Source organism: Pyxicephalus adspersus, chromosome 3 (assembly GCF_032062135.1).
Source record: "Pyxicephalus adspersus chromosome 3, UCB_Pads_2.0, whole genome shotgun sequence".
Taxonomy (NCBI): Eukaryota; Metazoa; Chordata; class Amphibia; order Anura; family Pyxicephalidae; genus Pyxicephalus; species Pyxicephalus adspersus.
In genome coordinates this window covers 48,781,169-48,806,503 of record NC_092860.1, presented here as the reverse complement: position 1 = coordinate 48,806,503, position 25,335 = coordinate 48,781,169, and the positions used below count along the sequence as shown (strand labels likewise).

Here is a 25,335-nt window from a genome sequence, read left to right as displayed (position 1 = left end):
TATCAGCGTATTTTAAAGGCCACATCTGGCATACATCTTATTATGAAAACTTGAATAAACACATAGAATTCTGCAGATCTGCAGTGTTACATGATTGCAAATAGTCTTGTATAGAGGAAAGGAATCTGTAGCTGTTGTTTCATCTGTAAGTCATCTTTCAGTACCTGTTGACCAGATGCTTTTCAGCATAATTATAGGAATTTAACAGTTAACTGCTGGTGGAAAATTAGTATAAAGTTTTTATAAAAATGTTTTTAAAATATATTATACTTTCTGAAAATACAGGTAAATACACCTGTTGCACTGCAACTGAACTGCTGACATTAGACAATTGAAAATGGACAGGCAAGATTATATTTGAGAAAATCGTGCTGTACTAAACATGCATAATGTTTCAATTCATTGTACAATTTATTTTTACAGCAAAAAAAAAAAAAATCTACAAAGATTTGCAAAATTCTTTTTAATAAACTGGAAAAACAAAGACAAAGATCTAGAATAAAAAGGGGTTATACATAGATGTTTAACCCTTAATAAATAGCTTAATATTACACTTGTTAAAATATGAAAGAGTAATGAACATGTTAATATAATACATAATTATATGAATGCTTTTTCTAGAGACTAAAGTGGTCAACTAAGCTGGCCATGGTAGTGCAATCGGTCAGTCGCCCAACAATTGCAAATTTGTTCGGGTAAAAGAGATGAAAGTGTTATAACATACAGCATGTATGATTTCTGTGTGTGTTATGGCACAATACATATACTACCTGTTCTTGTATCCTTTTATCCAACTATTTATAAAACATCCTGTCATGGGACAAATAATTCTAGCAAAGATTTATGGTTTCTGGGACATGTTCCCAATCTGTGCACCTGTGAAAGCACAATTCATAAACTGCTCACTCATAAAACAGTCTCTGCTTGATAAATATTACTTCTTGCCTTTGACAAGAAAAACATAGGCAGGCTCCGGAAAATGTCTATTGTAACGGTTATGGGACTGATGGCTCTCATGTAAACACTGGTAAAGCAGGATGTTGGTAAATTCCTTACATGCCTTGCTTGTCCCTAGGCAGTAAAATATGACCTGGCATACAAGTGTGGTATTGGACGTCACATCAAATAGTTTATTTTTGTTTTGTCTCACAGTTCATTCAAATAAATCTAAAGCTGGAACTGCTTTTCAAGCTTTAAAGACAGAATTCCTATATAGTGCCTTAAGTGAATGGGCTTCAGGTGAAATATGAAAATTACCAGCTTTATTTGCTTTTGATACTTATTGTTAAACATATGGTTAATTTAGTTGTTTGGCACTGGAGTCAACTTTTATGTCCTCAGTATCGGTATCAGAAGATTTTCTCTTTAGGGTCAGGAAAGAAGTCTTCTAACAGAGTGCAGTGGGGGAGCGTTTCCAAATTGAAAGGATTCAAGCTGCTGATAGCCAACCTAGTGACTGCTATGCATTTGTTATATTTAGCCATGTAAAATTACAGATCAGATCACATGACTACTCTAAGAGATCTTCTATTTTATAGAACTCACTGCTTGGAAGCAAAAAACTATGTTACCGAGGGTCACTAAATAGAATAGGGACCACAGTTTCAGGCATTTTAACTTAGCAAGTGTTGGATGTCCTCTGTCAAGCCCCATTCAACCTTGGACTTGGAAGTAAATAGCTATCTTATTCTACCAAATGCATAGTTTTATTGTAGTGGTTATAACAGTATGAAGTGGTGGGTAAATCCTTTTGGATGGAGAAAAGTTTCAAGCACTGACACACTCCACTTCCCTCCTCCAGCAGTTTCCTATTGGCCGGTAATACCATTTACTGCAGTAATAGCTCAGAGCACAGTGCAAGACATGGGAAGGGGTGACCCATCCTGCAAAACTGATGATGGTACCTAAGAAGATATTTGACGGTAGGTGGTGCATCTTCTTATGCAGCCAATCCAGAGAACTGACAAATTACTTTAGGCTTACATCACACTTAAGGTCAGTAAAGTCACTATGGTTGTTTTGCATAGCAAATATCATTTCTTTCTATTCTCCGATCCTTACATAAACATCCATACATGGATTGAATGTTTTTAAATGCCACACATCACAATGTATTTAATGTTTTATTACTACTTTTATTTTCCACCTTGTGCCATTGCAAAATGCTTTGTTCCCTGAATAGAAGACAGTATTAGCTGACTCAGTGGGTAATGAGTGAATCTTTAGTTGTGGTGTATGCATACAGAAGATCTGGTGTCTAATAACTGCAATTTACAGGAGACTCTTCACTACAGAAATACATTAAAGAAATTGTCTGTTATGTGTAATTTAAAGTTATTTGTGAAAGCTGTGCCTAATAGATTTATTTTTAGTACTCAAGCTAAAATTAGCTGCACTTAGTTTTGATGTTAATATATAGAGTTAAAACCACTAATGTACTGCCATGCAATGTACTGTCATGGAATGATTGTCAACAAAGAAAAAGCATTTATTAGGCATGCTTGTATCCCAACAGGGGAGAAGAGACAAGAAGTACAATTTACAGAGTAACCAGTATTTCCCAACTGTTGGCTGGGGTTCTACTTAAAGCAAAGCATTTGCTTCATTTTATATTAAAATATTCACAGACATCTTCTTGTATAAAAGTGGTTGGTTTATTCAATGACACTTTTTGTTAGACATTTGTGTGACACTGCCTTCTTTACAGAAAGAGCTGCATGCTAGCTAAACTCCATCCCCTATATGTAGGAAACATAACGATTTTAGTCATCTCTTCAACGATTGCTTGGCAAAGCAGCACATTGGGGCAAATGGCTTTCAACTTATAAAGCTTTTACAAACGAGAAAGAAATGCTATCTTTCTTCAGTGAAAGTCAAAAGATACAATTCCCCTGACAAACCTATTATATCAGATCGAGCTGTGGATGGTTAGAACCAAGGTCAGGTTTTTTATTGATTATAGGAAGAAAGAGTCAGCACTATAGGATAGATTGTGGAGAACTGGCTTATATATAAAAAGAATAGGGGGAAGGTTGTTTTTTTTTTGGCACATAAACCTTTGTTTAATTATCATAGATTACATTTGACATTATATATATATATATATATATATATATATATATATATATATAACAATAGTTTATATGACATACAAATAAAGGTCACTGGGATGCAGAAACCTTTTCACTAGACAAGGATTTCTCTGATTAAGTAAAAATAAATCGCTAGTCTAGTACCGTTCCCAACGTGTTTCGCCTAACAGCTTCTTCAGGGGATCTTGCAACGAACATTATGAATTTTAGATGGTAAGGATTGTTCTCAATCAGGGATTCCAATAGATTGTCAAAATGATTGAGTGATTTTCCTAATAGAAAGTCACTTTTATTAATGCAGTAGCATTCTGCAGAGCATTAGCGGAGGGAGGTGCTGCTCATTTAGGAGGCAAGGCTTTGCTTTAAATTTCTACTGATTTTACCAATTGTTTGTAAAACAATTAAATGGAACTGACGAATAACATATCTGTTTGTATTGGTCCATCCCATTTTGCAGCGCATAAATCCTACCTGACTTAAACTCAGTATATGGCAGACCATGTCTTTATACAGAGCATTGACATGATGCTAAAATAAAGCAATATCCAGTTGTCACCATACCTCTGAGAATACAGTGAAAAAAAGAAGATCATTAATTTTTTTTTTTTTTATTATTCCTAAGGGAATTTCTGTCAGGGAATCTAACAAGCAATTTCCCTCTAGCCTGGCAAATAAAATGTATTACTGAAGTCACTGAAGATTATGTGGCAAGAATAAAATGCTATAATAACTGGACTACCAGGAAAATACAGCTTTAAAGGTATATAATAAGCATGTAGAAACCAGTATTCCCTGCCAGCAGTCACCACAAGGTGCCTGAAAGTATCTTTACTGTGAATAAATAGATATTTGAATGTGAACAAATAGGGGCACCTGGGAACTTTGAAGACCAAGCACAGCTTTGGCCTTGACTTAAATTTGGATCTGTGGGATGGTATCCACAACCCCGAATTCCACAAGCTATGGGAGCGGCTTGGGGTGTCTGTCTACTGGCCTCCAATGCCTGGGGGAACCATGGAGGCTGCCAATATTGACCTATACCTGAAAATTCTAGTTACCTGACCATTTTGCAAATGCTCGCGTAAATCAATTCATTGGCCGGACACAAATATGTAAATGCAAATCATCTCTATTCTTGTTTTAGGTTAGAGATTTACTATATTGGATCTACAGGGTCAACTTGACAGCCATTACACTAGCATTTGTAAAATGCCATTAACAGCCGCTTACAAGTTTCTTTTAAGGTTTACTGTACTCACACACAAAAGTAATGTTCTCTCTTCTCAAAAGTGCATCTAAAAACTAAACTGCACCCCATACCTAGGATGTCTAGAAATAGAGTTCTGGCCACTGATTTGTGACCCTCCAATCTATGCTAGTAGTTGAAAGCAATAGTTATCTCTTTCCTATCCAAATTAATTTTATTATTAAACAGGATTTATATAGCGCCAACATATTACGCAGCGCTGTACATTAAATAAATAATGCTAGGAAGGAGACAGGAAGTGGAGCTTCTGGTAACCGGTGGCAGGAGATCTGCCGGCAAGGGAGGGTCTGGTCCTGCCATCAGCAGTGCCCCCTACTATCTACCTCCTTGATTATTTTGGTTGGACAGGAGATGACATTACTGCTAATGACTGCCAGCATGGATTTCAGGGGCACTAGGCAATCGTGAAGATCTTTGTGTTTGGCTGTCCTAGAAAAGAGGTTCAAATCAGATTTTTGATTCACGTGAAGGCACACAGATGACTTTTTTTGTAGGTGTAAGTAAAGTTACACTGCTACTCTCCAGGTTGTAGATGTACTGCTGGTGGAATGTCAGGGGTTAATATAACTTCCTGAATTTCTGTGACATCTGTGTATGTAATCACTTGGGTGGGTCCTCAGTCTGTCACAGGACATTCCTTACAGAAAGTACCTATTATTAGTAAGCGAAATAGAGATTACACAAACTCTGTCCAATAAAGTCTAACTTGAGAGAAATGTTGATTTCTTAAAGTGACCCTGGTGGTCCCAGACTTTGAAGGGTTACATTGTTTTGAATGAAGTGGATACAGATGAAGCTAGCACTATGTGTATTGCAGACGTCTATGTGCAGCATCCATATATTATACATTCCTGCACAATCTAGCTGTTAAAGACCTATTAGCATTGTTTGGCTTGGGAATACATACCAGTTCAGTGTACTCCTAATTGGTTTTTAATGAGCAATGAAAGCCAGACTGTGTGCAGAACAGGGAATGTAGACTGGTATAAATTAAGGGAAATACTAACCTCCTTGGGGAGTTTAAATTTATACAGTTTTGGCATCTAAAGATTTTTGTTTCAAATTTAAAAAGATTGGATTTCTAGATTAGAGCCATTTCAGGAAATATGACTACAGATAGATGGCTTTGATTAGATGTGCTTAGTCATTATATTAATACAGCCATCACTATAAATGGATTTGTACTTATGTAGTTTCACCACAAAACACCTACAAATCTAAATAAAAGCTACGAAACGACAAAATAGTAAAAAGTTCACAAGTCCAATATTTGCCAACTGATAGGACAAAAAAGGGTGAGGTAATCTACTATTCTGCTGTGCTTGCTGCCCCCTGGCTGGATGGGACATGTAGGGTGTGTGACAAATTGTATAATAGGTGACTTTTCCAGAAAGTGGAACACATGACAACTTTCAAGCTAGGACCCTTATTATTTACTAATTGTCCATTTGGGAGTCCATGTAGTGTAAGCCACTCACTACTGACATAATAGCCAACAAAAAAGGGGGGGGAAGCAAACAGAAGTTCAAACTGGCTTAATGTATACAAGAGATCAAAAGATCAAAGTCATTTTATGAAAACATGTTCACATACCATAATCACATAAAAAGCCCCCCCACAAAATGTGCATGTAAAGGTCCCCAGTGAACTTACAAAAAGAACACCCTTTAGGTCCAAGAAGGGGTTGTAGAAGATATTAAACATGATATATAATGATAAAATGGCCAACAATAACATAAAACTTTACCAGTAGTGATCTCCTACTACTGTCCCAATGGGGGGATTATCTCTCATTTCCTGTTCAGACAGGTGATGTAAATCTCATAGGACCACAAACAAAAAAACATATTTGCACTAGAGTTAGCTGGATTAGAACTTCCAACAAGGCTTTTATTGGTGCTCATGCATACTTGTGCTGAAAAAAACGGAACCCCCCCCCACCCCGCTTCTTATACATGAACAGGAAAAAGGGTAAAATCTCTTTAAAGTGCTAACAGACATAAACCAAAATCTAAAAAGTAATTTAACTCCTAGTCAAAAAAAGGTTAGCAAATTCGGACATTTTTTGCTGTACAATAAAATCTACTGATACCAAAAGTTAATTTCAAGCGTACCTAGCGTACCTAAACTCAACATTTTTACTTTACATAGGATAGACAACCCGTCATTATGAAGTAAAAATGTTGGTGTTTTTTTATTTTTTTAAGTGTAACATGCTTTTAAGTTTTGATCACCGCGGCGACCGAAACTTAATGGTAGCGCAAAGCCTCCCGGCATACCTATGTCATGGATCCCAGAATGCTCTGGCTGCTCCTTTTGCGCATGCTCCAATTTTGGGCATGCACAGAAGGGGGCACCTTTTCCTCCAAGAGGCTCTCTTCCCCCCCCTCACCGCACTTTATCTCCCGATCTCGAACCTGCACAGTGCGAGATTTGGGGACAGAGCAAGAAGCCCGTAAGAGAAGGTGAAAGATGGCAGCGCCTGGCACTTTCACTGCGCCGGGGTGAGGAGGAACCCCAGCATGACCAGCGCCATTAAGGGATCTGCTGGATTAAAGGAGTCTTTTTTTTTGGTTTTTTGCTTTCTTCTGCTTTAAACTTTCCATTTTTCGTAAAGGGTCTGGTCCCATCTATAAGTGTCCTCCAGAGATCCAGGCCAGCTGCTGCTCTCTATGATGCTGCTACTGACTGCTGCTAGTTCTGAATAACAGGATAGAACCGTATAACCCCACTGCACTCATTTTCACTTTCTGTCTCTGGAAACTGATCAGAACATTGGCGATAAACAGAAACTGCTTGTGGCTACTACTAAACACTGACGAGCATCACTGACTGCTAAATCCTTTCCTTGAAAGCTTCTCAAGTACTTTGGTTTAAATTTGGTACTAAAAGAAAGCAAGCACAAGCCAATAAAAATACCGATATGCTGTATTCTTACCAAAAATGGCAAAGGCTGCAAAAGCGAAAAGAGAAAGACCTCCAAATACAATAAGACATATAGAAAGTCCTGCTTGGAATTTTAAATGAATGGTCTCATTTCAAGGTAACAAAGGCACATCCTTGATTGTTATACACGTGCCGAGGTCTTTCTATAGACACTGGGGCTATAAAACAAGTTTACATCAGCCCTTTAGACAGGAAGCAAGTTGGCACAGGAGAGAAAGCAGAGCTAATGACATAGAAATAAAGCTTACCCCACTCTTTGTCCTGAATCCAATATCTGAGCTGTCCCAATCCTTCCTTCTCTCTCTTCCCAACTCAAAATTCCATCCCTGCTTTCTTGCAAGGAATGATGTCACAGGAATGGGGGCTGGGATTTGCACAGAGGGCAGCTCTGACTTCTAGTCAGTTTGTACAATGAGACCCTTCTAACACTAGTAAAAAAAAAAGTGTGTGTGTGAGGGCGGGGAAGGGAAAGGAAATCCAGGCCTCTTCTTTACATACACAGCCCTGTTGTCTGACAGCGTTGGTCTGCCTTCTACCTTACTTCTTCATTAGTCAGTAATGGGGATTTTTGGGCAGCTTGAACAGATGTTAGAACTTTAGAATGTCACTCAGGACAACACTGCCTGAAATATACATCATGGAGGAAAAAGGGGGTGGAGGAGAGGAAGCACAGCAAATATTTCTATTGTGATTATGGAGCTAGGAAGGATATATGTTTGGATTGCTTTGCTGCTTTTTGTTACTATTGTATCAAACAGGTGATTTATTATTTACAAAGTTATAAAAAGTTGTTACTGATATCTTACATCAGCTAAATTTACCTAAAAAGGATTCTTATTTTTAAGTTTTTGTTTGATGGTGTGAAAAAAAAAATACGGGGATTTACCCACTTACCGCACAAGGGGGATTTAGTTGGTGCCATTCCCAAAACTATTGTTGTTTTAAATGTTTGCTTTAAAACAATCTTTTGATTCAGTAAAATAAGTAAAAAAAACTTTTAATCGGATTAATGATTTAAAGTATACTACTTATGAAAACTGGCCACATTGATTTAGTTTTCAGGCTTTAATAGCAGAGAGCATAGAAATGATTTAAATATGTTGTAAAGCTTTACAATATGTTCTTAAGAATAAGATATTCACTCGGAGCAAAACACATGATCGGTAATTAAAAAAAAAAATTGGATGAGTATTGTTCAGAGTAAAAAAGGCACGCTATTTAGGATGAGATCATTGTAGATGATAGAACCATAATTCCCTGTAGGTCCTCGATCAGTTACATGCTGTTCATAAATGGAAGAAGAGTTTGGTGTGAAAATGGGATGCTTGGTCCCAGCTTCATATTGACCTTCTCTATTTCCTTTAAAGCCTAGGGAAAATATTACGTTCTGAATCTAGTAATACAAAAACACACAAGATGCCATTGTCTAGGATTTATTATATGCCAATGTATGGTAGTTACTTCATACACCAAATATTGTAAATGTATGCATATATTTAGAATATATAGCAATAATTCTTCCTAGAGTATCTATATCTTATACCATATAGAGGTATCATATATATACACACTCATAACCTCATCACACGCACAGCTCCAAGACTTTTCTAGAGCTGCCCCAACTCTCTGGAATGGTCTTCCTCGTCCTATTCGGCTTGCTCTTTCTTTCTGCTCATTTAAAAGAGCACTCAAAACCCATTTTTTCAAACTTGCCTATCCATCTTCTTCTGTCTTTTGAAACTCTCACTACATATCTCCCGTCCTATTGGGTATTACTCCCCCCCACCTCCTAGATTGTAAGCTCTTCAGGGCAGGGTCCTCTCCTCCAGTGTCACTGTCTGTATTTGTCTGTCATTTGCAACCCCTATTTAATATACAGCGCTGTGTGGTATGTTGGCGATATATAAATCCTGTTTATTATTATTATTATTATTAATAATAATAATAATAATAATATTATAAATTGTTCATAACAGAAAATATAGCCAGTACCTGAATACGATCTGCACATAAAGCATTGCATGACACCCACAGCTTAACAAATATTTAAGCCTATAAGCAGAACAGGAGTGCTCAATACTCTGCATCAAGTGTAAATGTGGGTGTTCAAAAAAAAATAGTTTTCCTCAAGTGTTTTTTGCCCAGGCTACCCTAAATAGCCTCAGACTTTCTGAACCCCTGAAAACTCAAGGTACACTGCTCCCACTTGATATAGGATACTGGGTCCTCTTTCTGCTTTTGGGAATATATATAATAAAGGGTTATGCTGGTTACATTTGTTTGCATAATAGCAGCTGATACACTACATGGTATTAAGCGCCCTTTTTTATTTGAGAACCTATTAAAAATGTGCACTGTAGTGTGCAGACCAAAGATAGTAAGCATTTGTTCGGCTATACCCTATGTTAAAAAAATGTTGGTTCTGAGGTTGTGTTTTGCTTTCTTCTGAACTGATCATATGTCCAGGTATAAATAATATCCAGGATACAGGAGGACCAAGGAGTACAGATATGCCACTTATAGCAGACTAACATTATAAGTGTAAACAATTATACGCTCCACATACACTATTGTACTTTCTGTAATACATTGTATTTAGCAAAGACAAAACTAAAGAGACCTCAGCTCCGATGTATATGTTTCTGTTTACTATAAGTTGTATGAGTAATGCTAACACGTTATCTCTCCGCCAACACCTCCTACAAAGTCACACAAAGTAGATTTTGCAATGCAAACACTTCTATGTTTATTTGGAGGCTGGCATTCCAGAAAACAATAAGATTTGGCTGGACTGCTTAATATCTGATTTTAGGTACCTGATTATCCAGCACATCTAGGTAATTTATGGCTTTTGTCATTTACAAACAATATTACCATTGGATAGTTTGATTTTAATGTAAAACAAATTCTTTTTTTGCATTTGTGTTACACAAATCTAAAAAAAGAAAAAAAAGCAAGTAATTCCAGTTATCACTGAAACAAGCAGAGAAAATTGCTGGTATTTGGAGACACAGACGTATTCCATTAGTAGCTTGCTTGAAAGACACTTTGAAATAAGTTAACGCTTAGATATGAGGCATGTGTGCAGTGCATGTGCCTCTAATTGGATACAGTGGGGTGGGGGTAACTACTCAAAATGAAGGAATATGAAACTTGCTCTTGACCATTCCTTTTAGAAGTTTGTTTTAAAGCATAACTGTGGGCATTAAAAAAATTAAAATATATTTATTATTAGCCACAAAAAATATGAAATCTAATTTGTAAACCCAGTTATTGCAGTGTAAGTAAGTAGCAGTCACATAACACTGGGGAACAATTCTGAACACATTTTTTGTTGACTTCAATTTTTAAGCCCTTTTACACTAATTAGGTATGCTGATTCTGAAAGTGCAGTTAGTTTTCTTCTATCATGTCAGTTTTTTTCTCTACCGCTTATATTAATGTGATTACTGTAGCATGAATTTGTATAAGCTATTCATTTACACACAAGACAGTGTGGTCAGAGGTTGTACGCTGCTCTACAGAGTGAATAGGCAAAATTTATTTTTCTACTTGCACACATATTTCCTTTCTTTGAGATCATGTCTGTCTCTGCTGTTTCTCGTTGTAAGTGCCTAAACAACCCTTATTCATTTTGTTGTATCTGTGGCAGTTTCACCATTCCCAGTCAAAGGTTGAACATCAGCACATTTGTAGAACAAGCCTATTTGGCATATATTTCAAAGTTAAACTTGGTGATAAAGATAAGTATTGGGCCCCTCATAAGGTGTGCAAACAGTGTTTTGAGGTTTTAAGGATGTGGACAAAGGGAACACGTGATAAGGTGCCATTTGGTATACCTATGGTTTAGTGAGAGTCTGGAGATCATTTCAGTGACTGTTACTTTTGTATAGTGAAAATTTCAGGATATAACAAGAAAAAAATAAATGTAACAGAGTATCCTGTCTACCATCTGCTATACGCCCAGTGCCTCATTCAGATGAAATCCCAGTGCCGGTTTTCGTTACACTACCCTCTCTTGAAGAACATGATTATGGTGATGAACTAGGTGACAACAATGATAAAGAGTTTGAAATTGAAGAGGACTCTGTTTGTAGGGAATTTGATTAGCATGAGTTGAGTGATTTAGCACGTGATTTGGGACTATCGAAGAAGGCTTCAGAACTCCTAGCATCAAGACTGTGTGAGAAAAACTTGAAAAAGGAACAAAGGTATCGTACTTTTGAACCTGAGAAATTGCAATTCTGCAGTACTTTAGAGCGGACAGTGGCTTTGTGTATTGCCATAGCATATCTGGTTTAATGGAGGAATTGGGAATACCAATCTATAACTCAACTGAATGGCGACTTTTCATGGATAGCTCAAAGCGGAACTTAAAGTGTGTCCTCCTTCACAATGGCAATATATTTGGGTCAGTCCCAATTGGCCATTCAGTTTCTCTTTGTGAAGAATATGCAGACATAAAGAGAGTCATTGAGTTGTTGCAATATCACCAACACAATTGGGTCATCTGTGTTGATCTTAGAATGGTATGCTTCCTTCTTGGTCAGCAATGCAGATACACTGAGTATCCCTGTTATCTGTGCATGTGGGACAGCAGAGCTCGAGAGGCATTGGCTGGAAAGGAATTGGCCTCCAAGATCTGCCCTTGGTTATCATTCAAAGCCAATGTAAAGAACTTTCTTGGATACACAGGAGCAAATAATTACTGTTGACATATGATTTTTGAAAGTTATACTTACCTCCACACACAGGCCAGCCTTCCTCTGGCAGCACCCACAGACATCTGGCACAGTTCCAGAGAGCAGGCAGCAGAGACGTCTCAACTTGTATTTAGTGTAGTAAAGCAAGACCTAACAGCTGTTTCTGCAGAACAGCGCCATCAAAACATCAGTGGCCAAACAGTGTACTGCGGTCCCTGTATTGAAAATGCGATCTGAAATTGATATCCAAAAACTTAAGGAAATGGATTATCAATGGTCCAATTTTGGATTGTCAACTGTACACAGAAATTGCCCAGAAACTGTTGGAGAGCTACAAAATGCTTGGTTGCAATATGAGCATCAAAGTGCATTTTCTGTATAGCCATCTTTCTAACTTCCCGGATAACCTTGGTGCAGTCAGTGATGAGCAAGGTGAAGGATTCCACCAAGATTTGAAGGTCATGGAAGGACGGTATCAGGGTAGATGGGATGTACATATGATGGCTGACTATTGTTAGAGCATCCGGCGGGATTATCCTAACACTGAACACTCAGGGAAAGCTATAAGCGTAAATTTTTATCTTAACCGCTTACCCGATTAATTTTCAAATGTTTTACTGTAAAAAAAAATGTCAGAGTAACAATAAATCCTATGTATGAACAAAAGAAATGTAAAAAAAACTTACATTCAATGTATTATTTCATTATTTTTTCATTGTATGTAAAATTTTTGTTTTTTTACAAAAATGGAGGGTACCCTGTATCGTAAAAACTGGATGTGATAGATAAAACCTGCGGTCATTTCTGGATTCACCCCCCAAAAAAGTAGTTAAAAACAAGTGTAATATCTAACTCAACAAAAAATGTGTAATCACTGTGCTGTTCAATTTGTACATAGAACAGGGCTGTGGAAGGGTAGTGGCAATTCCAGCCACTGGAGCAAGGATGTCAAACTCTGTCCTGCGGGCCAAATCTGGCCCTCGAGGTCCTTTTGTTTGGCCCTCCAAAGAGTTCTGAAAATAAATTGCATCTGGCCCGCCCACCCGCCACTATGTATTAGAATAGAATAATTTAAATGGTAAAATTGCAGCTGCTGAAAAATGCAGGAATGTGGAGGCAGGGTTGCTAGAAAAGACTTGAAAGACCTGAGGGGGGCTGTTAGAAAACATGGAGAATGAAGTGGGGGTGGTATGGATACATTATGCAGGGTAAGTGGTGTGGATGATTGGAAATGGTTAAATGAAGATCGGTGACATAAGCCAAGTGCGTAGTTGTGGCTGTCAAAAAAGTTCCTGCAAATATATATAGAGAACTGGTGAAAGCTTTAACAAACATTGGGGACTGGTTACTATTGAAATTTTACTCAGAAGACTACAAAACAGAGAAAGAGGCATAACATTTTTTCCTAAATAAAATGAAAATAAATCTTAGGCCTCTCTCTATTAATTATTAATAAGAAAGAAAAAACTTCCTCAATTTTCTCAATAAATTTCAAGTTTGGCCCCCGACTTGGTATGAGTTTTTAATTTCTGTGTATTTGAGTTTGACAGCCCTGCACTAGAGGCTGCCTGCATGAAACTACAGAAGGCGGTGGACAGAAGACCAATCACCCTGCACAGGAAGAGTGATCGCCTGTTACAAAGCACACCAACATTCAATGGAGAATACACCTGCACCTTGTACTTTAACAGTATGGGCCTGATTTATTAAAGCTCCCCAAGATTGGAGAGGATACACTTTCATCAGTGAAGCTGGGTGTTCCAGAAAACCTGATATGGATTTCTTAAAAGTTATTTGCTAGCAATATTCTATGAAATCCAAAAGGAAGCAAAATATGTGAAATTGTTTCAATTATTTTCACAGTGCAAGCTGGATTTGCTGACTAATAGCTTGGGATAACTACTTCAATGTTTCTGTCTTTAATCACAGAATTTCTTTCAAAGCATAGAGTATTGCTGGCCGTAACCAAGTAATTATGTCATTAATCGTACATGACTATTACTTGGCTGGAACCCCCTGTCACCCATTTGCCAACATACACCAAACTGTAGTCTGTTAGCTCTAACAGCTACTTGCCCACAATACAATAATACATTAGACCAGGGGTGTCAAACTCTGGCCCGCAAGGTCCTTTTTTTTTTTTTGGTCCCCCAAAGAATTTCGAAAATTAACTACATCTGGCCCACCCGCCCGCGTTACCACCTCAAATCATCATTTTAAATACATGCAATACATAGACATTAATCCTGTACACCCATCATGTGACACAAAGCCTTGGCAATGATCACATAGTGCCTGACTACCAGGGGCATTGTATTTGTTTCAATTCATTAGAGACTGCATAGTGTAATATTTAGTGTCAGAGAAACTTGTGATGTGAGAGGATGAACAACACACAGCCTGCATAGATAGATAGAAATTAGTCTTTTCAACCCTAAAGTGTGTGTAGAGGGGTTTGTTTTTGTTATGGACGAAGTAGAATCTTCTGAATTTTTTCAATAAATTTCGAATTTGGCCTCCAACTTGGTCTAAGTTTTAAATTTTGGCCATCTGTGTATTTGGGTTTGACACCCCTGCATTAAGTTATCAATATATTATACATATAAATAATATCAGTGTATTTTATATTTACAGAAATAATGCATAAGATATAATTTTTTAGTCTGTAACAATATTATAATGTGTTTACCTTGCTTCTTTCTGTCAGGACAGTTTAGCATCAGTAAATTGTTCTTGCTATTTATAATCAGTGCTTAGTCTCAAGGACACCTTAACAGATGCCAGTGTCTCATTATAATTACCTAACACTGACACCTTAGACAAGATGAGCTTTTGGTGACTGCCATTACATTATACAAATGAAAATAGTGACTATAAACTCTCAGATAGATAGATGGAGATATATATATATATATATATATATATATATATATATATATATACACACATATAAATACTGCTGTTTAATTTCAGCTCTACATCTTATTCTTCGCATTGATATGATGCATATTAAAAGATCACATTGGATGTGTGAATAACAATCGGCATGCATATAAAAATGTTTTACTTTAGTATGCTTTTACTCTTCTTGCTACTTCCTTTGGACACAACCAGCCCACTCCCCCATCACAGGTCTGAGCCCGAGAGTGGGTGGGTTCTGGCATCATGACGTAACTATGGGGCAAGTTCCCTCCCCTGTGAGTGACACACACCTTCTTGCACATGCACGGTGCCGAGCTGGTAAATTTAGTGGTCCGTGGGTCCAAAAAGGTGGACGACCACTGCTGTAGCTGATCTTTTTGCCATGCCTTTTTGTGCACAGTATATCTGTGCAGAGAGACATCTTTTAGTATAGAGGGAAGACTTTGCTTCCTTGGGCCTGATTTATTAAAGCTATTCAAGGCTGGAGAGGATACACTTTTATCAGTGAAGCTGGGTGATCCAGCAATAGATCAGATTAAGAATTCAAAACATTTGCAAATAGCAATTGACTTTGAAGAAATCCATTGCAGGTTTGCTGGATCACCCAGCTTCACTGATAAAGTGTATCCTCTCCAGCCTTGGGGAGCTTTATTAAATCAGGCCCCTTATGTCAGAACTCCCGGTTTGGTGCTAGCTTGGTAACCAGCATGTTATTGGGTTATCTTTTGTGTTAACCTGGGCTGGGGAATTCAGAAGAATTTTATATTTTGCTCTTCTGTATCTATTTAGGTATTTGCTGAGGGACAGACTAACCTTTCTTCCAATATAAACAGTTATTTATAATGTTAGCAAGCAATCAAATAACAAATAGGACTAGCCCAGTGCTAAAAGGTGTTGGGAACAGTTTGGACACAAAACTAAGATTCATGTTCATCTAGGGGCTCCCACACAAGTGTTGCAAAAATAAATAAATAAAGGCATTGGCATTGTATTCATGTAAATGGTAATCTCCTTTCAGCCTAAGGTTGCAGAGAGTGATCAGTGCTAAATGTGTGATGTAGACATCGCATTTCAATGTTTGTCTGCGACAATATATCAACTTCTTTGCTGCAGTGGCAATTCCCTACTTGCCCATGATAAACCTTGATACCATCAAGTGAATAAGAGTTTTTATTCCCCTGGTTGCTTTGCTTTGCTTCTAAAAGAAGAATATCTAAAATTAACTTGATGCTCTATGGCTTTTGGCACAAGATACAAAATCTTTCCAAAGCCTGCCCCTCAGGCTCTATTTTTCCAACCAAGCAAAATAAAGAATAACAAACAAAGACACAATACATTCAAAAGCACATGATTACCAAAATGATTTCTATGAGTTGTCTCCTAATACACTAAATCAATTTTCTTTAACAGAAATCCAGGCCATCAGGAAATGTGCACACAAATGCAATTATTGCAGGCTTGAAAAGCTGAATGCTAATGTGTCTTTCACTGTCCTTAGCCTGGAAGCATTAGGAAGGAATGACATATGCCCATTAACCTATTGTTAGTAAACCTCCTGACACAAAAGTGGTAAGATGAAAAGCTGGGGAAGAAAGGTCCTGCAAATAGAGTACAGCCTGCATCAAGGTTTTCAGGAAAAATAATTATATATATTATATATATATATATATATATATATATATATATATATATATATATATATATATATATATATATCATTAGTAAACTCCTGTTTGTCATTCTCCATGCTATTGGACAAAAACTGTCTTGTATATCTCATAAAAAAAATACTGTTTATAGTACTCAAAAGTTAATTACCAAGTCATATACCGCTGGTGATTTCATTGTAGCCTATTTCTTATAAAGCTTGATCACAAAGTTAAAATAATCCTTGGCTTAAGAAATGTTTAGTCCAGATCCCTAGCCATGAGCATAATAACTCCTGAATTGGGTTTAAATTGACCACACAGTCATAGTGCTGTCATTTAGTGGTTTGGAAATTCTTTTCTGTAATTGTATATGTTCAACCTAATACTGCTTGGTTATGTGATATATTTCCAAAGCTGTGCATGTAATAACTTTGTAAGATTCTAGCTCTGTATGTGACATCTGACCAGCATATTTTGCAACTGGCGATAACCACATTATTGCCTTGTTACACAGGAATTCAATCTGTCTTCAAGACAGAGGTTGCTGGCTTGTTTTCATTTCTTCCTCTCCATATCTGGAAACAGTGCTGTCTCTGTATCTGTGCCAATCAATGACTTAGCAGCCAGAGTGCTGAACATAAACACACACGTAAAGGCTACATGCAGAGAAAAAAATGCTGCCTCAGTGGAGTCCATTTTTCACTAAGAGCTCCCCATATCATTGCTGATGACACACTGACAGCCATTGTAATGCTTTAGTTTAATAAAATGTAAGATCCGTCCTCTGAACACTGACCTTAATTTTGCATAACACCATGTAGAAGATTTTATTATAAAATACACAGATTTACCATCTTATGATTACTGCCTGCACAATAACCACATCATGCATGGGTAATAATTACTGCACATTAGGAGCATGCTCATCAGTATTGTATAATAGGTTTCATTTTTATAGAGACCAGAATATCAGCCATTGTTGTGGTTAACAATTTAATCTTTTTTGTATCCAACTGTACATTCATCATATGGAGATGAACAGAAATTACCTGCAGCCAACTATTACTGCTGTATAGACAAGGTTAGTGAGATCCCTAGACATGCACAGAGCAGTAGATATGCAAGGCAGGTAAAAAGGAGCTCGTCTGAGGATCTGATCATGCTGAATGATCAAATTCTGCTGTTTACTGTTATTTTGAAGCACATCTGCACTTTTTAAAGGATACCCACCCCTTCTGAACCTTATTTTTTTTCACTTTATGACGTCAGTGCTGCTGCCTGCAATATTACTGCACAAGTATTGTGAGTCCAATCTGATGTTGTGGTCCAACTAGAAGGTCTATACATGGGAACATGTGTTCCCAAGAAGTGGACTGGTGACTAAGTGGCAGCAAAATGGTAAACAATGCAATTGCTGGGTCATTTATCTCAAAAAATATTTTTAAAAACTTCGAATTCGGCTTCCGATACAGTACGTGTACATACTTTAATGACAAGCTTCTGGTGCATGCTCCCTCCCTATGCTTGATAAAGAAGAACTTTATAAAAGCCCACCTCCAACTGAAGGTTACACTTTGGCTGGTGGGGAGGTGATAAAAGCCCCTGTTAGGTTTTTATTGCTGTCTATATCTTGGTCTGGAGATTTTCCCCTCATTTTACTGAAACAGGAAGCCAGATAAAATTTCCCTAACAAATACACAAACAGCTGAAGTAGTTGGAATGCATGTCCATTTTCCATTCTTGTCTGTGTACATCTGTTTCTTTTTTCACTTTGTGCCAGTGTGTGGCAGGTGGCACTGAGATGGGTAGTGAGGAAACACCTCTCCCACACAGAATGCAGATCTAAACATTCCAAAATCTTATTCAGTAAAAGTTCTGTTCAGTTTGATTTTTCAACAAAACACCTTAGTACAAACAATATGCTCAGCAGCCGAAACATAGCACTAATATGGTAGGAATATGTTGCACATACTATCCTGTTCATTTAACTTGTTTTACTCAACAGCCTCACCTATCCACTAAGCCAACACGTTGACACTCTGATATACATAATCATTTTTAAATGGTTAAGGAATGCATTTGCCACATAATGTTGGCCAATAGGTAATTGCCGTTGCAAGTCACATGTAGCAATCATGGGTAAAATTTCACAATGGCGTAATTCTGTGTCGTTAACAACAAATACATGTAAAAGTTTACATTTAGTGATATAAATGGTAAATGTTGCAGTGTCTAGGTTGATCAAATGAAGCTTTGATAGAATAAATAAATATAATTTGATAATATAAGTTAGCACTTATAGGCAGGAAAGAAAAAGTTGTCTTGGTTGCAATAAATTGTAACGAAGCATGGGAAATTAAACTAAAACGCCTGGTTTAACATGTAATCTACCGATTTAATATTACTAGTTAAAAGTTTGAAATAGTAACACCCTAACCTAGTTTATCTAAATGCACACTGAAACTTTTAAAGTGATACTGCCTCTTTAAAGTTGTAAAGGTAACTTATTGACTTTCAGCTAAATTAAATGCTCAATTGGCTTGTTGAATTACAAAAGTGTCATGCATTCAAGTAGTTCTAGCTTATTGTAGCTTTGTACAATCTGCTTGAAACTCATCTCATTACAAAAGTGGCTTTCTACATAACAAGGCTTGAGATGTGGATGTGAATTGGAAACACTGCATTATGGGGACTCAGCAGGGTGCAGTAAAACCAGATTTATTTACTGGTACACAAGAGATTCTCCTGTAAAGGCCGGGGGTCATCTGACTACCAATGAAAAGAAGAAACTTTTAATAAAGAAAAAAGTGAAAGCAGGCAGTACCAATTTGTTGATGGAAACTACTTAACGTAGTTACTGAAAGTTCAATCATAAAACTATCAATATTACTATATATACTATATAACTATTTTTATTCAGCTCTGATGCATTTAAATGGGCATTCACATACAGCACATTAGGTCACACTCACCCAAAAGGTGAGAACGCATTCTAAAGCAGATTGTAAGCCTCCCACTTTTTTAAAATACATATATTTTATTGTTTTACTATTATTGCTATTTAATATTATTATTATTATTAATATTTATAAACAGGTTTTATATAGCACCAATATATTGTTGGGTCCTCCCCTCCTCCTGTGTCACTGTCTGTAACTGTCTGTCATTTGTTACCCCTCTTTAATGTACAGCGCTGCATAATATGTTGGCGCTATATATCCTACTTATTAATAATAATAATAATAATAATAATAATAATAATATTAATAATAGGCAGCGCTGTACAAATAAATAGGGGTTGCAAATGACAGACAGGTACTGACAGTGACACAGAAGGAGGAGAGGACCCTGCCCAGAAGAGCTTACAATCTAGTAGGTGGAAGAAGTCTCACAAAATAGTAGGGGAGATATGTAGTGGTGGGACGTAGTGAGGGTTTAGGAGACAGAAGATGGATGGGCAAGTTGGAAAAGATGGGTTTGAGTGCTCTTTTAAATGAGTAGAAAGTGTGAGCAAGCCGAATAGGACGAGGAAGACCATTCCAGAGAGTTGGGGCAGCTCTAGAAAAGTCTTGTATCTGTGCGTGTGATGAGGGTATGAGTGAGGAAGTAATTCGTAGGTTATTGGAGGAGCTGAGAGAGCGGAAGGGGAGTAGTTTTTATTAGGTCAGAAATGTAAGTGGGACAATAGGAAATGTAGTGGGATTTGAAAGCAAAGCACAGGAGCTTGAAATTTATTTTAAGGTGAAATGGAAGCCAATGAAAAGAACTTCAAAGAGACGCGGCAGAAGAGGAGCGGTGGGAAGGATGGATGAGTCTGGCTGCAGCGTTCATAATAGAATGTAGAGGAGAGAGTCGGGTTAGTGGAATACCAGAGAGGAGGATGTTACAGTAGTCCAGAGGAGAAATGATAACAGTGTATACAAGGGGTTTGGTGGTCTCTGGGGACAGGTAGGGGTGGATTTTGGAGATGTTGCGTAGGTTAAAGTGACAGGACCTGGAAATGATTTGAATATGGGGGGTAAATGAGAGAGCAGAGTCAAAGGTGACACCAAGACAACGTGCCTGAGGGGAGGGCCGAATAACAGTGTTGTTAACAGTTAGATATTTGTCAGGGGGAGATTTGGAATTTGAGGGGGGGGGATGATGATGAGTTCTGTTTTATCCAGGTTGAGTTAAATCTGTCAGACATCCATGACGATATGGCTGACATATTTACTAATATTTTTTAAGTGGTCCAAATATATCAAACAAATGCAGTTTTATGAACAGGTAAACCTGACAGACAGCATGATGGCCTTGTAGCTCTGAAGTCTAAAGCTACGTACACACGGCAGATTTTTATCGCCCGATAATCGGCATCGGCCAATTATCGGGCGAAAATATTCCGTGTGTACAGTCGGTGTCGTCCATCGTCCGGACGACCGACCTGCCGGATCCACGGACGATGGACGACAGCTGATCCTAATGAAAGGGAAGGGGAGAGCACGCAGCAGGGTGCCGCTCCGTCGCTCTCCCCCTCCCCTCTCCATAGAGAATGAACGGTGTTTTATGTACAGCATCGTTCATGCATTGTGCAGCCCCTTGTCGTTGGAAAGGATCGTGAAAGATCCTTTCCAACGACAAAAATTGCAAGTGTGTACGCAGCTTAAGTTTTAATACCTTCAGGAATCTGCATGGAAGTTCCTATGTTTTCCATGCGTATTTGTTTAGGATCACTCCCACAAACCAAAACACATACTGGTAGGCTATCTGGCTTTTTCCTAAATTGGGTTTGTGGCAAGGTAGTTAGTTCCTTCATGGGACCCAAACTAATGTAATTAATTCTTTGTAAACTTTACAATGCTGTTTAAAATGTCATGTTTTTTTCTAACCATTTCCAGCCCCCTACCTTTATAGCTCACTGTGACTGGGTGCCAAAGTTAACACTTAGCTAGGGATCACACTGGCTGGTGAACTGTGATTAGCACCGTCTAGTGATACTAGCGGGGGGGTGGGGGGCTTTTTCACGTGATCTTAGAAACATACTTTGTTTAAATAGAAAATATGCTATTACCTAATGAAAAAATATTTAAACACATATGCAGTTCTTCATTCATTACCCATCGCAGTACAAGTAATCAATGAGTACTGTATTTTTTAAAATTGTAAATAAATATCAGATCTCCAGAGGGTGAACATATTTGTTTTAAAAAATTTAATTACTAAACTTTATACCTCGAATTTTTAATTCGAGGTATATAGTTTAATTACTAAACTATATACCTTTATACCGGCTCTTGGAATGCCTCTGAGTTTGCAGTGATTGTCCTCTACTGATGAAGTTTGTATAATCTCCACGTGTGAATTACCTCTGTGCAGCAGATTTGTCTCAATTCACCAAAACATGCAGTTACATTATTTGGCTTCCCCAAAATTGGCCTTTGATTTTGTTATTGACATATGACTATGGTAGGGACATTAAATTGTAAGCCCTTCAGTTAGTGATATGACTATAGACTTTGTAAAGCAATATAATAGTAATATGTTGGCACTGTATAAATATTAATAAAACCCACATTCAAGCTGAAGCTGACAGCACACATTATTTTGTAATTGGCTGTCTTATCAAACATGCATTTTGACTTTTTACAGTCAGCTCAGATAGTCAAACACAGAAAGAAATGTAAAACTTCTTGTTATTAGGCCATGACATGTACCTGTTTTATGTGTCAAACTAACTGAAAGAAATTATTATCTAGTTTTTTAGTAATTCCTTTTATTGCACCTTGCATTCAAATGACAAAAGGTGATGCTAATGAACCAGGCATAAGTATAGGAACACTGAATAGAATATTTAGGAAGCATATGACATATTTGAAACTTTAGAAATGTCACATGTATTTATTCTCGTGTAAAGCACCTATATATGTATCCCCAGGCTGCTGAAATTAATTGTACAATTTTTTCTTGCCCACACATAAATACACACAATATTGACGCTAATGCAAAAATGACTTAAATAGACATTAGTGAAGACAGATCTGGATTGACATAGATTAATGTTCTTCCTGAGCTGTCTCTGGTCAGCCTGATGACATTTAGATGGATTATCACCTTTCACTAAGTCATTTGCACAGCAGTGATTAGCAAAAGTTTCATACCCACCAGAGCAGTATATAGTTGTTCTTGTTCCTGGTTAAACACTCATTCAGAATGATAAATTGGAGCTGATGGGCATCCGTCACTACTTCTGGCAAGAGCTTGGCAGGAAATTTACTAATAATTTGATTCAAATCAACTATAGAGGTGAGCCTGTGTACACACGTCAGATCCATGTTGCTGGAAATGATCTTTCATGATCATTTCTAGTGACTTATGAATGAGATCTGTACCCACAGCGGCATTCTGTTCTATGAAGAATGGGGCGGGGGGGTGTCAACAAGTAGCACCCCACTGTACTCTATTTCATAGAAAGGCACAGCGGTCATTTTGTATTGGTCATTTATCAAACAAGGCAGACTAATGCATGACATCAGGTGAGCACTGTACACATGTCAAATTTTTGCACAACCATACGTCCCAGGTGAAAATCATCAGGGAAAGACATTACACAACTCTTCTGTATGGCCACCATACATCTGTCATAAGTAGAATATGTTGGCTGCCATTGCTGGTCTCCTCGTAAAAATGGCAAATGAGTCTAGAGTCACAGAACAAGCATCTCACAAATAAAAATTAGAAAAAACAAATTTCTTTGAAGCCAAAGCATGAGCCTGAAAGCCAGCCAACTAGCAGTAATTGATATTTTTTTTTCTCATGGCTGTAATTCTATACAATAGATACAAATCTAAGTATCATTTCTCTTACCCGAACACCTTGATCCATGGAGAGACAAAGTACCTGCCATGGTGCTGTGTACCTGAACATTTTGGGAGTACTGAAAACTACAAGAAGCTGGGAATGTTGTCAGGACGGCTTGTTACAGGCTCTCATTTCCTTAGATGCAGGGTTCCCGTAATATATAACAGACTATAGTGACAAAACTCCATCTGCATTTGAAGCTAGGAAGTCAGACTATGAAAGTAAATCAGGATAAGTAGCTTTCTCTCTCAGGAGGAGCTTAGATCAAACTCAATTATCACTTCTTGAACCCTCCCACCATTCTTTTAACCTCAGTTTCTGAGAGTGGCAGGTTATGTGAAAATTCCAGCTTTTGTTCCCTGTTGTTCTTTTACACCGAATTCAATAGCATTAGTGACCTAAGGTTTTCTTAAACTTCTGTAATCATTTTAACGATTTTTATATACTTTAAGTGGATGTTATTGCTAAATGACACATGGCTGCATAGCCAAGTCAGAGAATAGTAAGCAAGCTTGCTAATGGTTTAGCCAATAAACTGTCACTTTTATTGTAAGGCAGTTGTTTACTATTATTGCCCAATTACTATTCTTATCTGACACTTAATACAATGGTGATACAATGGGCCACCGATATTACACCTGAAAGATTGCTTATGAGGTTAGAGATAAAAAATTACAAAATTGAGTTTTCAAACCCAGAATATCTTAGAAACACTTTCATCTTTTCAGTGAGTAGAAGGAAACAAGGTGCTGATACAGTCTACAATAGACAATATGGTGCCTTACCAGGGCTGTATTTACCACACCAGTATAGAAGTGAACAGATATGATTTTTGAAAATCTACAGATTTGACAATTTGTTTTCTGTTCTGCATACAACTCAACACTGCCTCCAATACTAAACTCTAGCATTAGCTTTTACAAAAAAAAAAAAAAAAGACACAAACCTTTACAAAAAGAGTAATATCATTTTGCCTATAGCAAAATGTTGTCTAAAAACCAGTTTCCTAGCTATCTCTTGGGGAGATATTCGTCCCCTCTTTAACCAGCCTTAACCTTGGAAAATAGCAGAAAGTATATTGGAGAATACTAATAAAAATAAATATTCTACCATTTTGAAGGTTCCATGTTGATGTGCATTTTTGATTCTAATATATCTAAAGGGGGTTCCTGCCCTATGGCAGAACCAACATAACAAAAAAACTGAAATGCCTTGGAATTTGTTCACTTTGTTTCATATTGTGCTAATATAAGTGTGTCACCACATTCACACTCTGTGTGTGAAATTAATATCCAGTGGAGTAACAATAAAATATCTTTTGAATAACACATTTAATATAAATATCTACACATCTGCTCAACATGTTCAGCACTGTGTGCGTCTCGGTGGATAAGCAGACTTTATGCAACCAAAGTAGCTATACAAGACCTTGTGCAACACAGGGTACCATAACGATGGCCTAAAGAACCATCAGATATAAAAAAATTAGAGGACTGTAGAGCTGTACTATTAATAATAATAATAATATTAATAAAGGAAAGATATTGGTAATGTAGATTTTACTATATGTTCAGTGAACTATCAGTGTAACGGAAAAAAAGCTGCATTAATGGCAATATATTGTCCTAAAGATATATGCTATACCAAAATCTTCCATACACCATAGTATACAATACACGTAGAGTCTCTTCCAGCTGCATTCCATAGCGGGGCCTAGAACACAGGAATTCCAGCACCATGGTAATGTGAGAAGCTTTAGTATTGTTTGTCTTTCGGGTCTTGTATTTTTTCTAGACTCGTACCTCCCCTTCAGCCTAAACAGTTCAATCTCAGATAAACTAATTTTAGATTTTACCAATAACCTACATTACATCACAGACAGTTTAGTAATATTATTGTCTATTACTAAACATATT

At 37.3% G+C, this 25,335-nt stretch overlaps 1 protein-coding gene across 4 annotated transcripts in view; it reads right to left on the bottom strand.

The window, feature by feature from the left end:
* The window catches only part of PALM2AKAP2 (PALM2 and AKAP2 fusion), a 177,064-nt gene that overhangs the window by 16,051 nt on the left and 135,678 nt on the right, over positions 1 to 25,335 (bottom strand). Inside the window, exons 1-3 of one of the 4 annotated variants that reach the window (XM_072404496.1) lie at positions 23,426 to 23,600; positions 22,807 to 22,808; positions 4,755 to 4,771 (exon numbers count right to left, since the gene is read on the bottom strand). The exons of the other annotated variants lie outside the window; for them this stretch is intronic. Of the exons in view, the coding sequence (XP_072260597.1) occupies positions 4,755 to 4,771; positions 22,807 to 22,808; positions 23,426 to 23,485 (79 nt within the window). The 5' untranslated portion in view covers positions 23,486 to 23,600. Of the gene's footprint in view, positions 1 to 4,754; positions 4,772 to 22,806; positions 22,809 to 23,425; positions 23,601 to 25,335 lie in introns of those variants that run through there. 4 annotated transcript variants of the gene reach the window in all.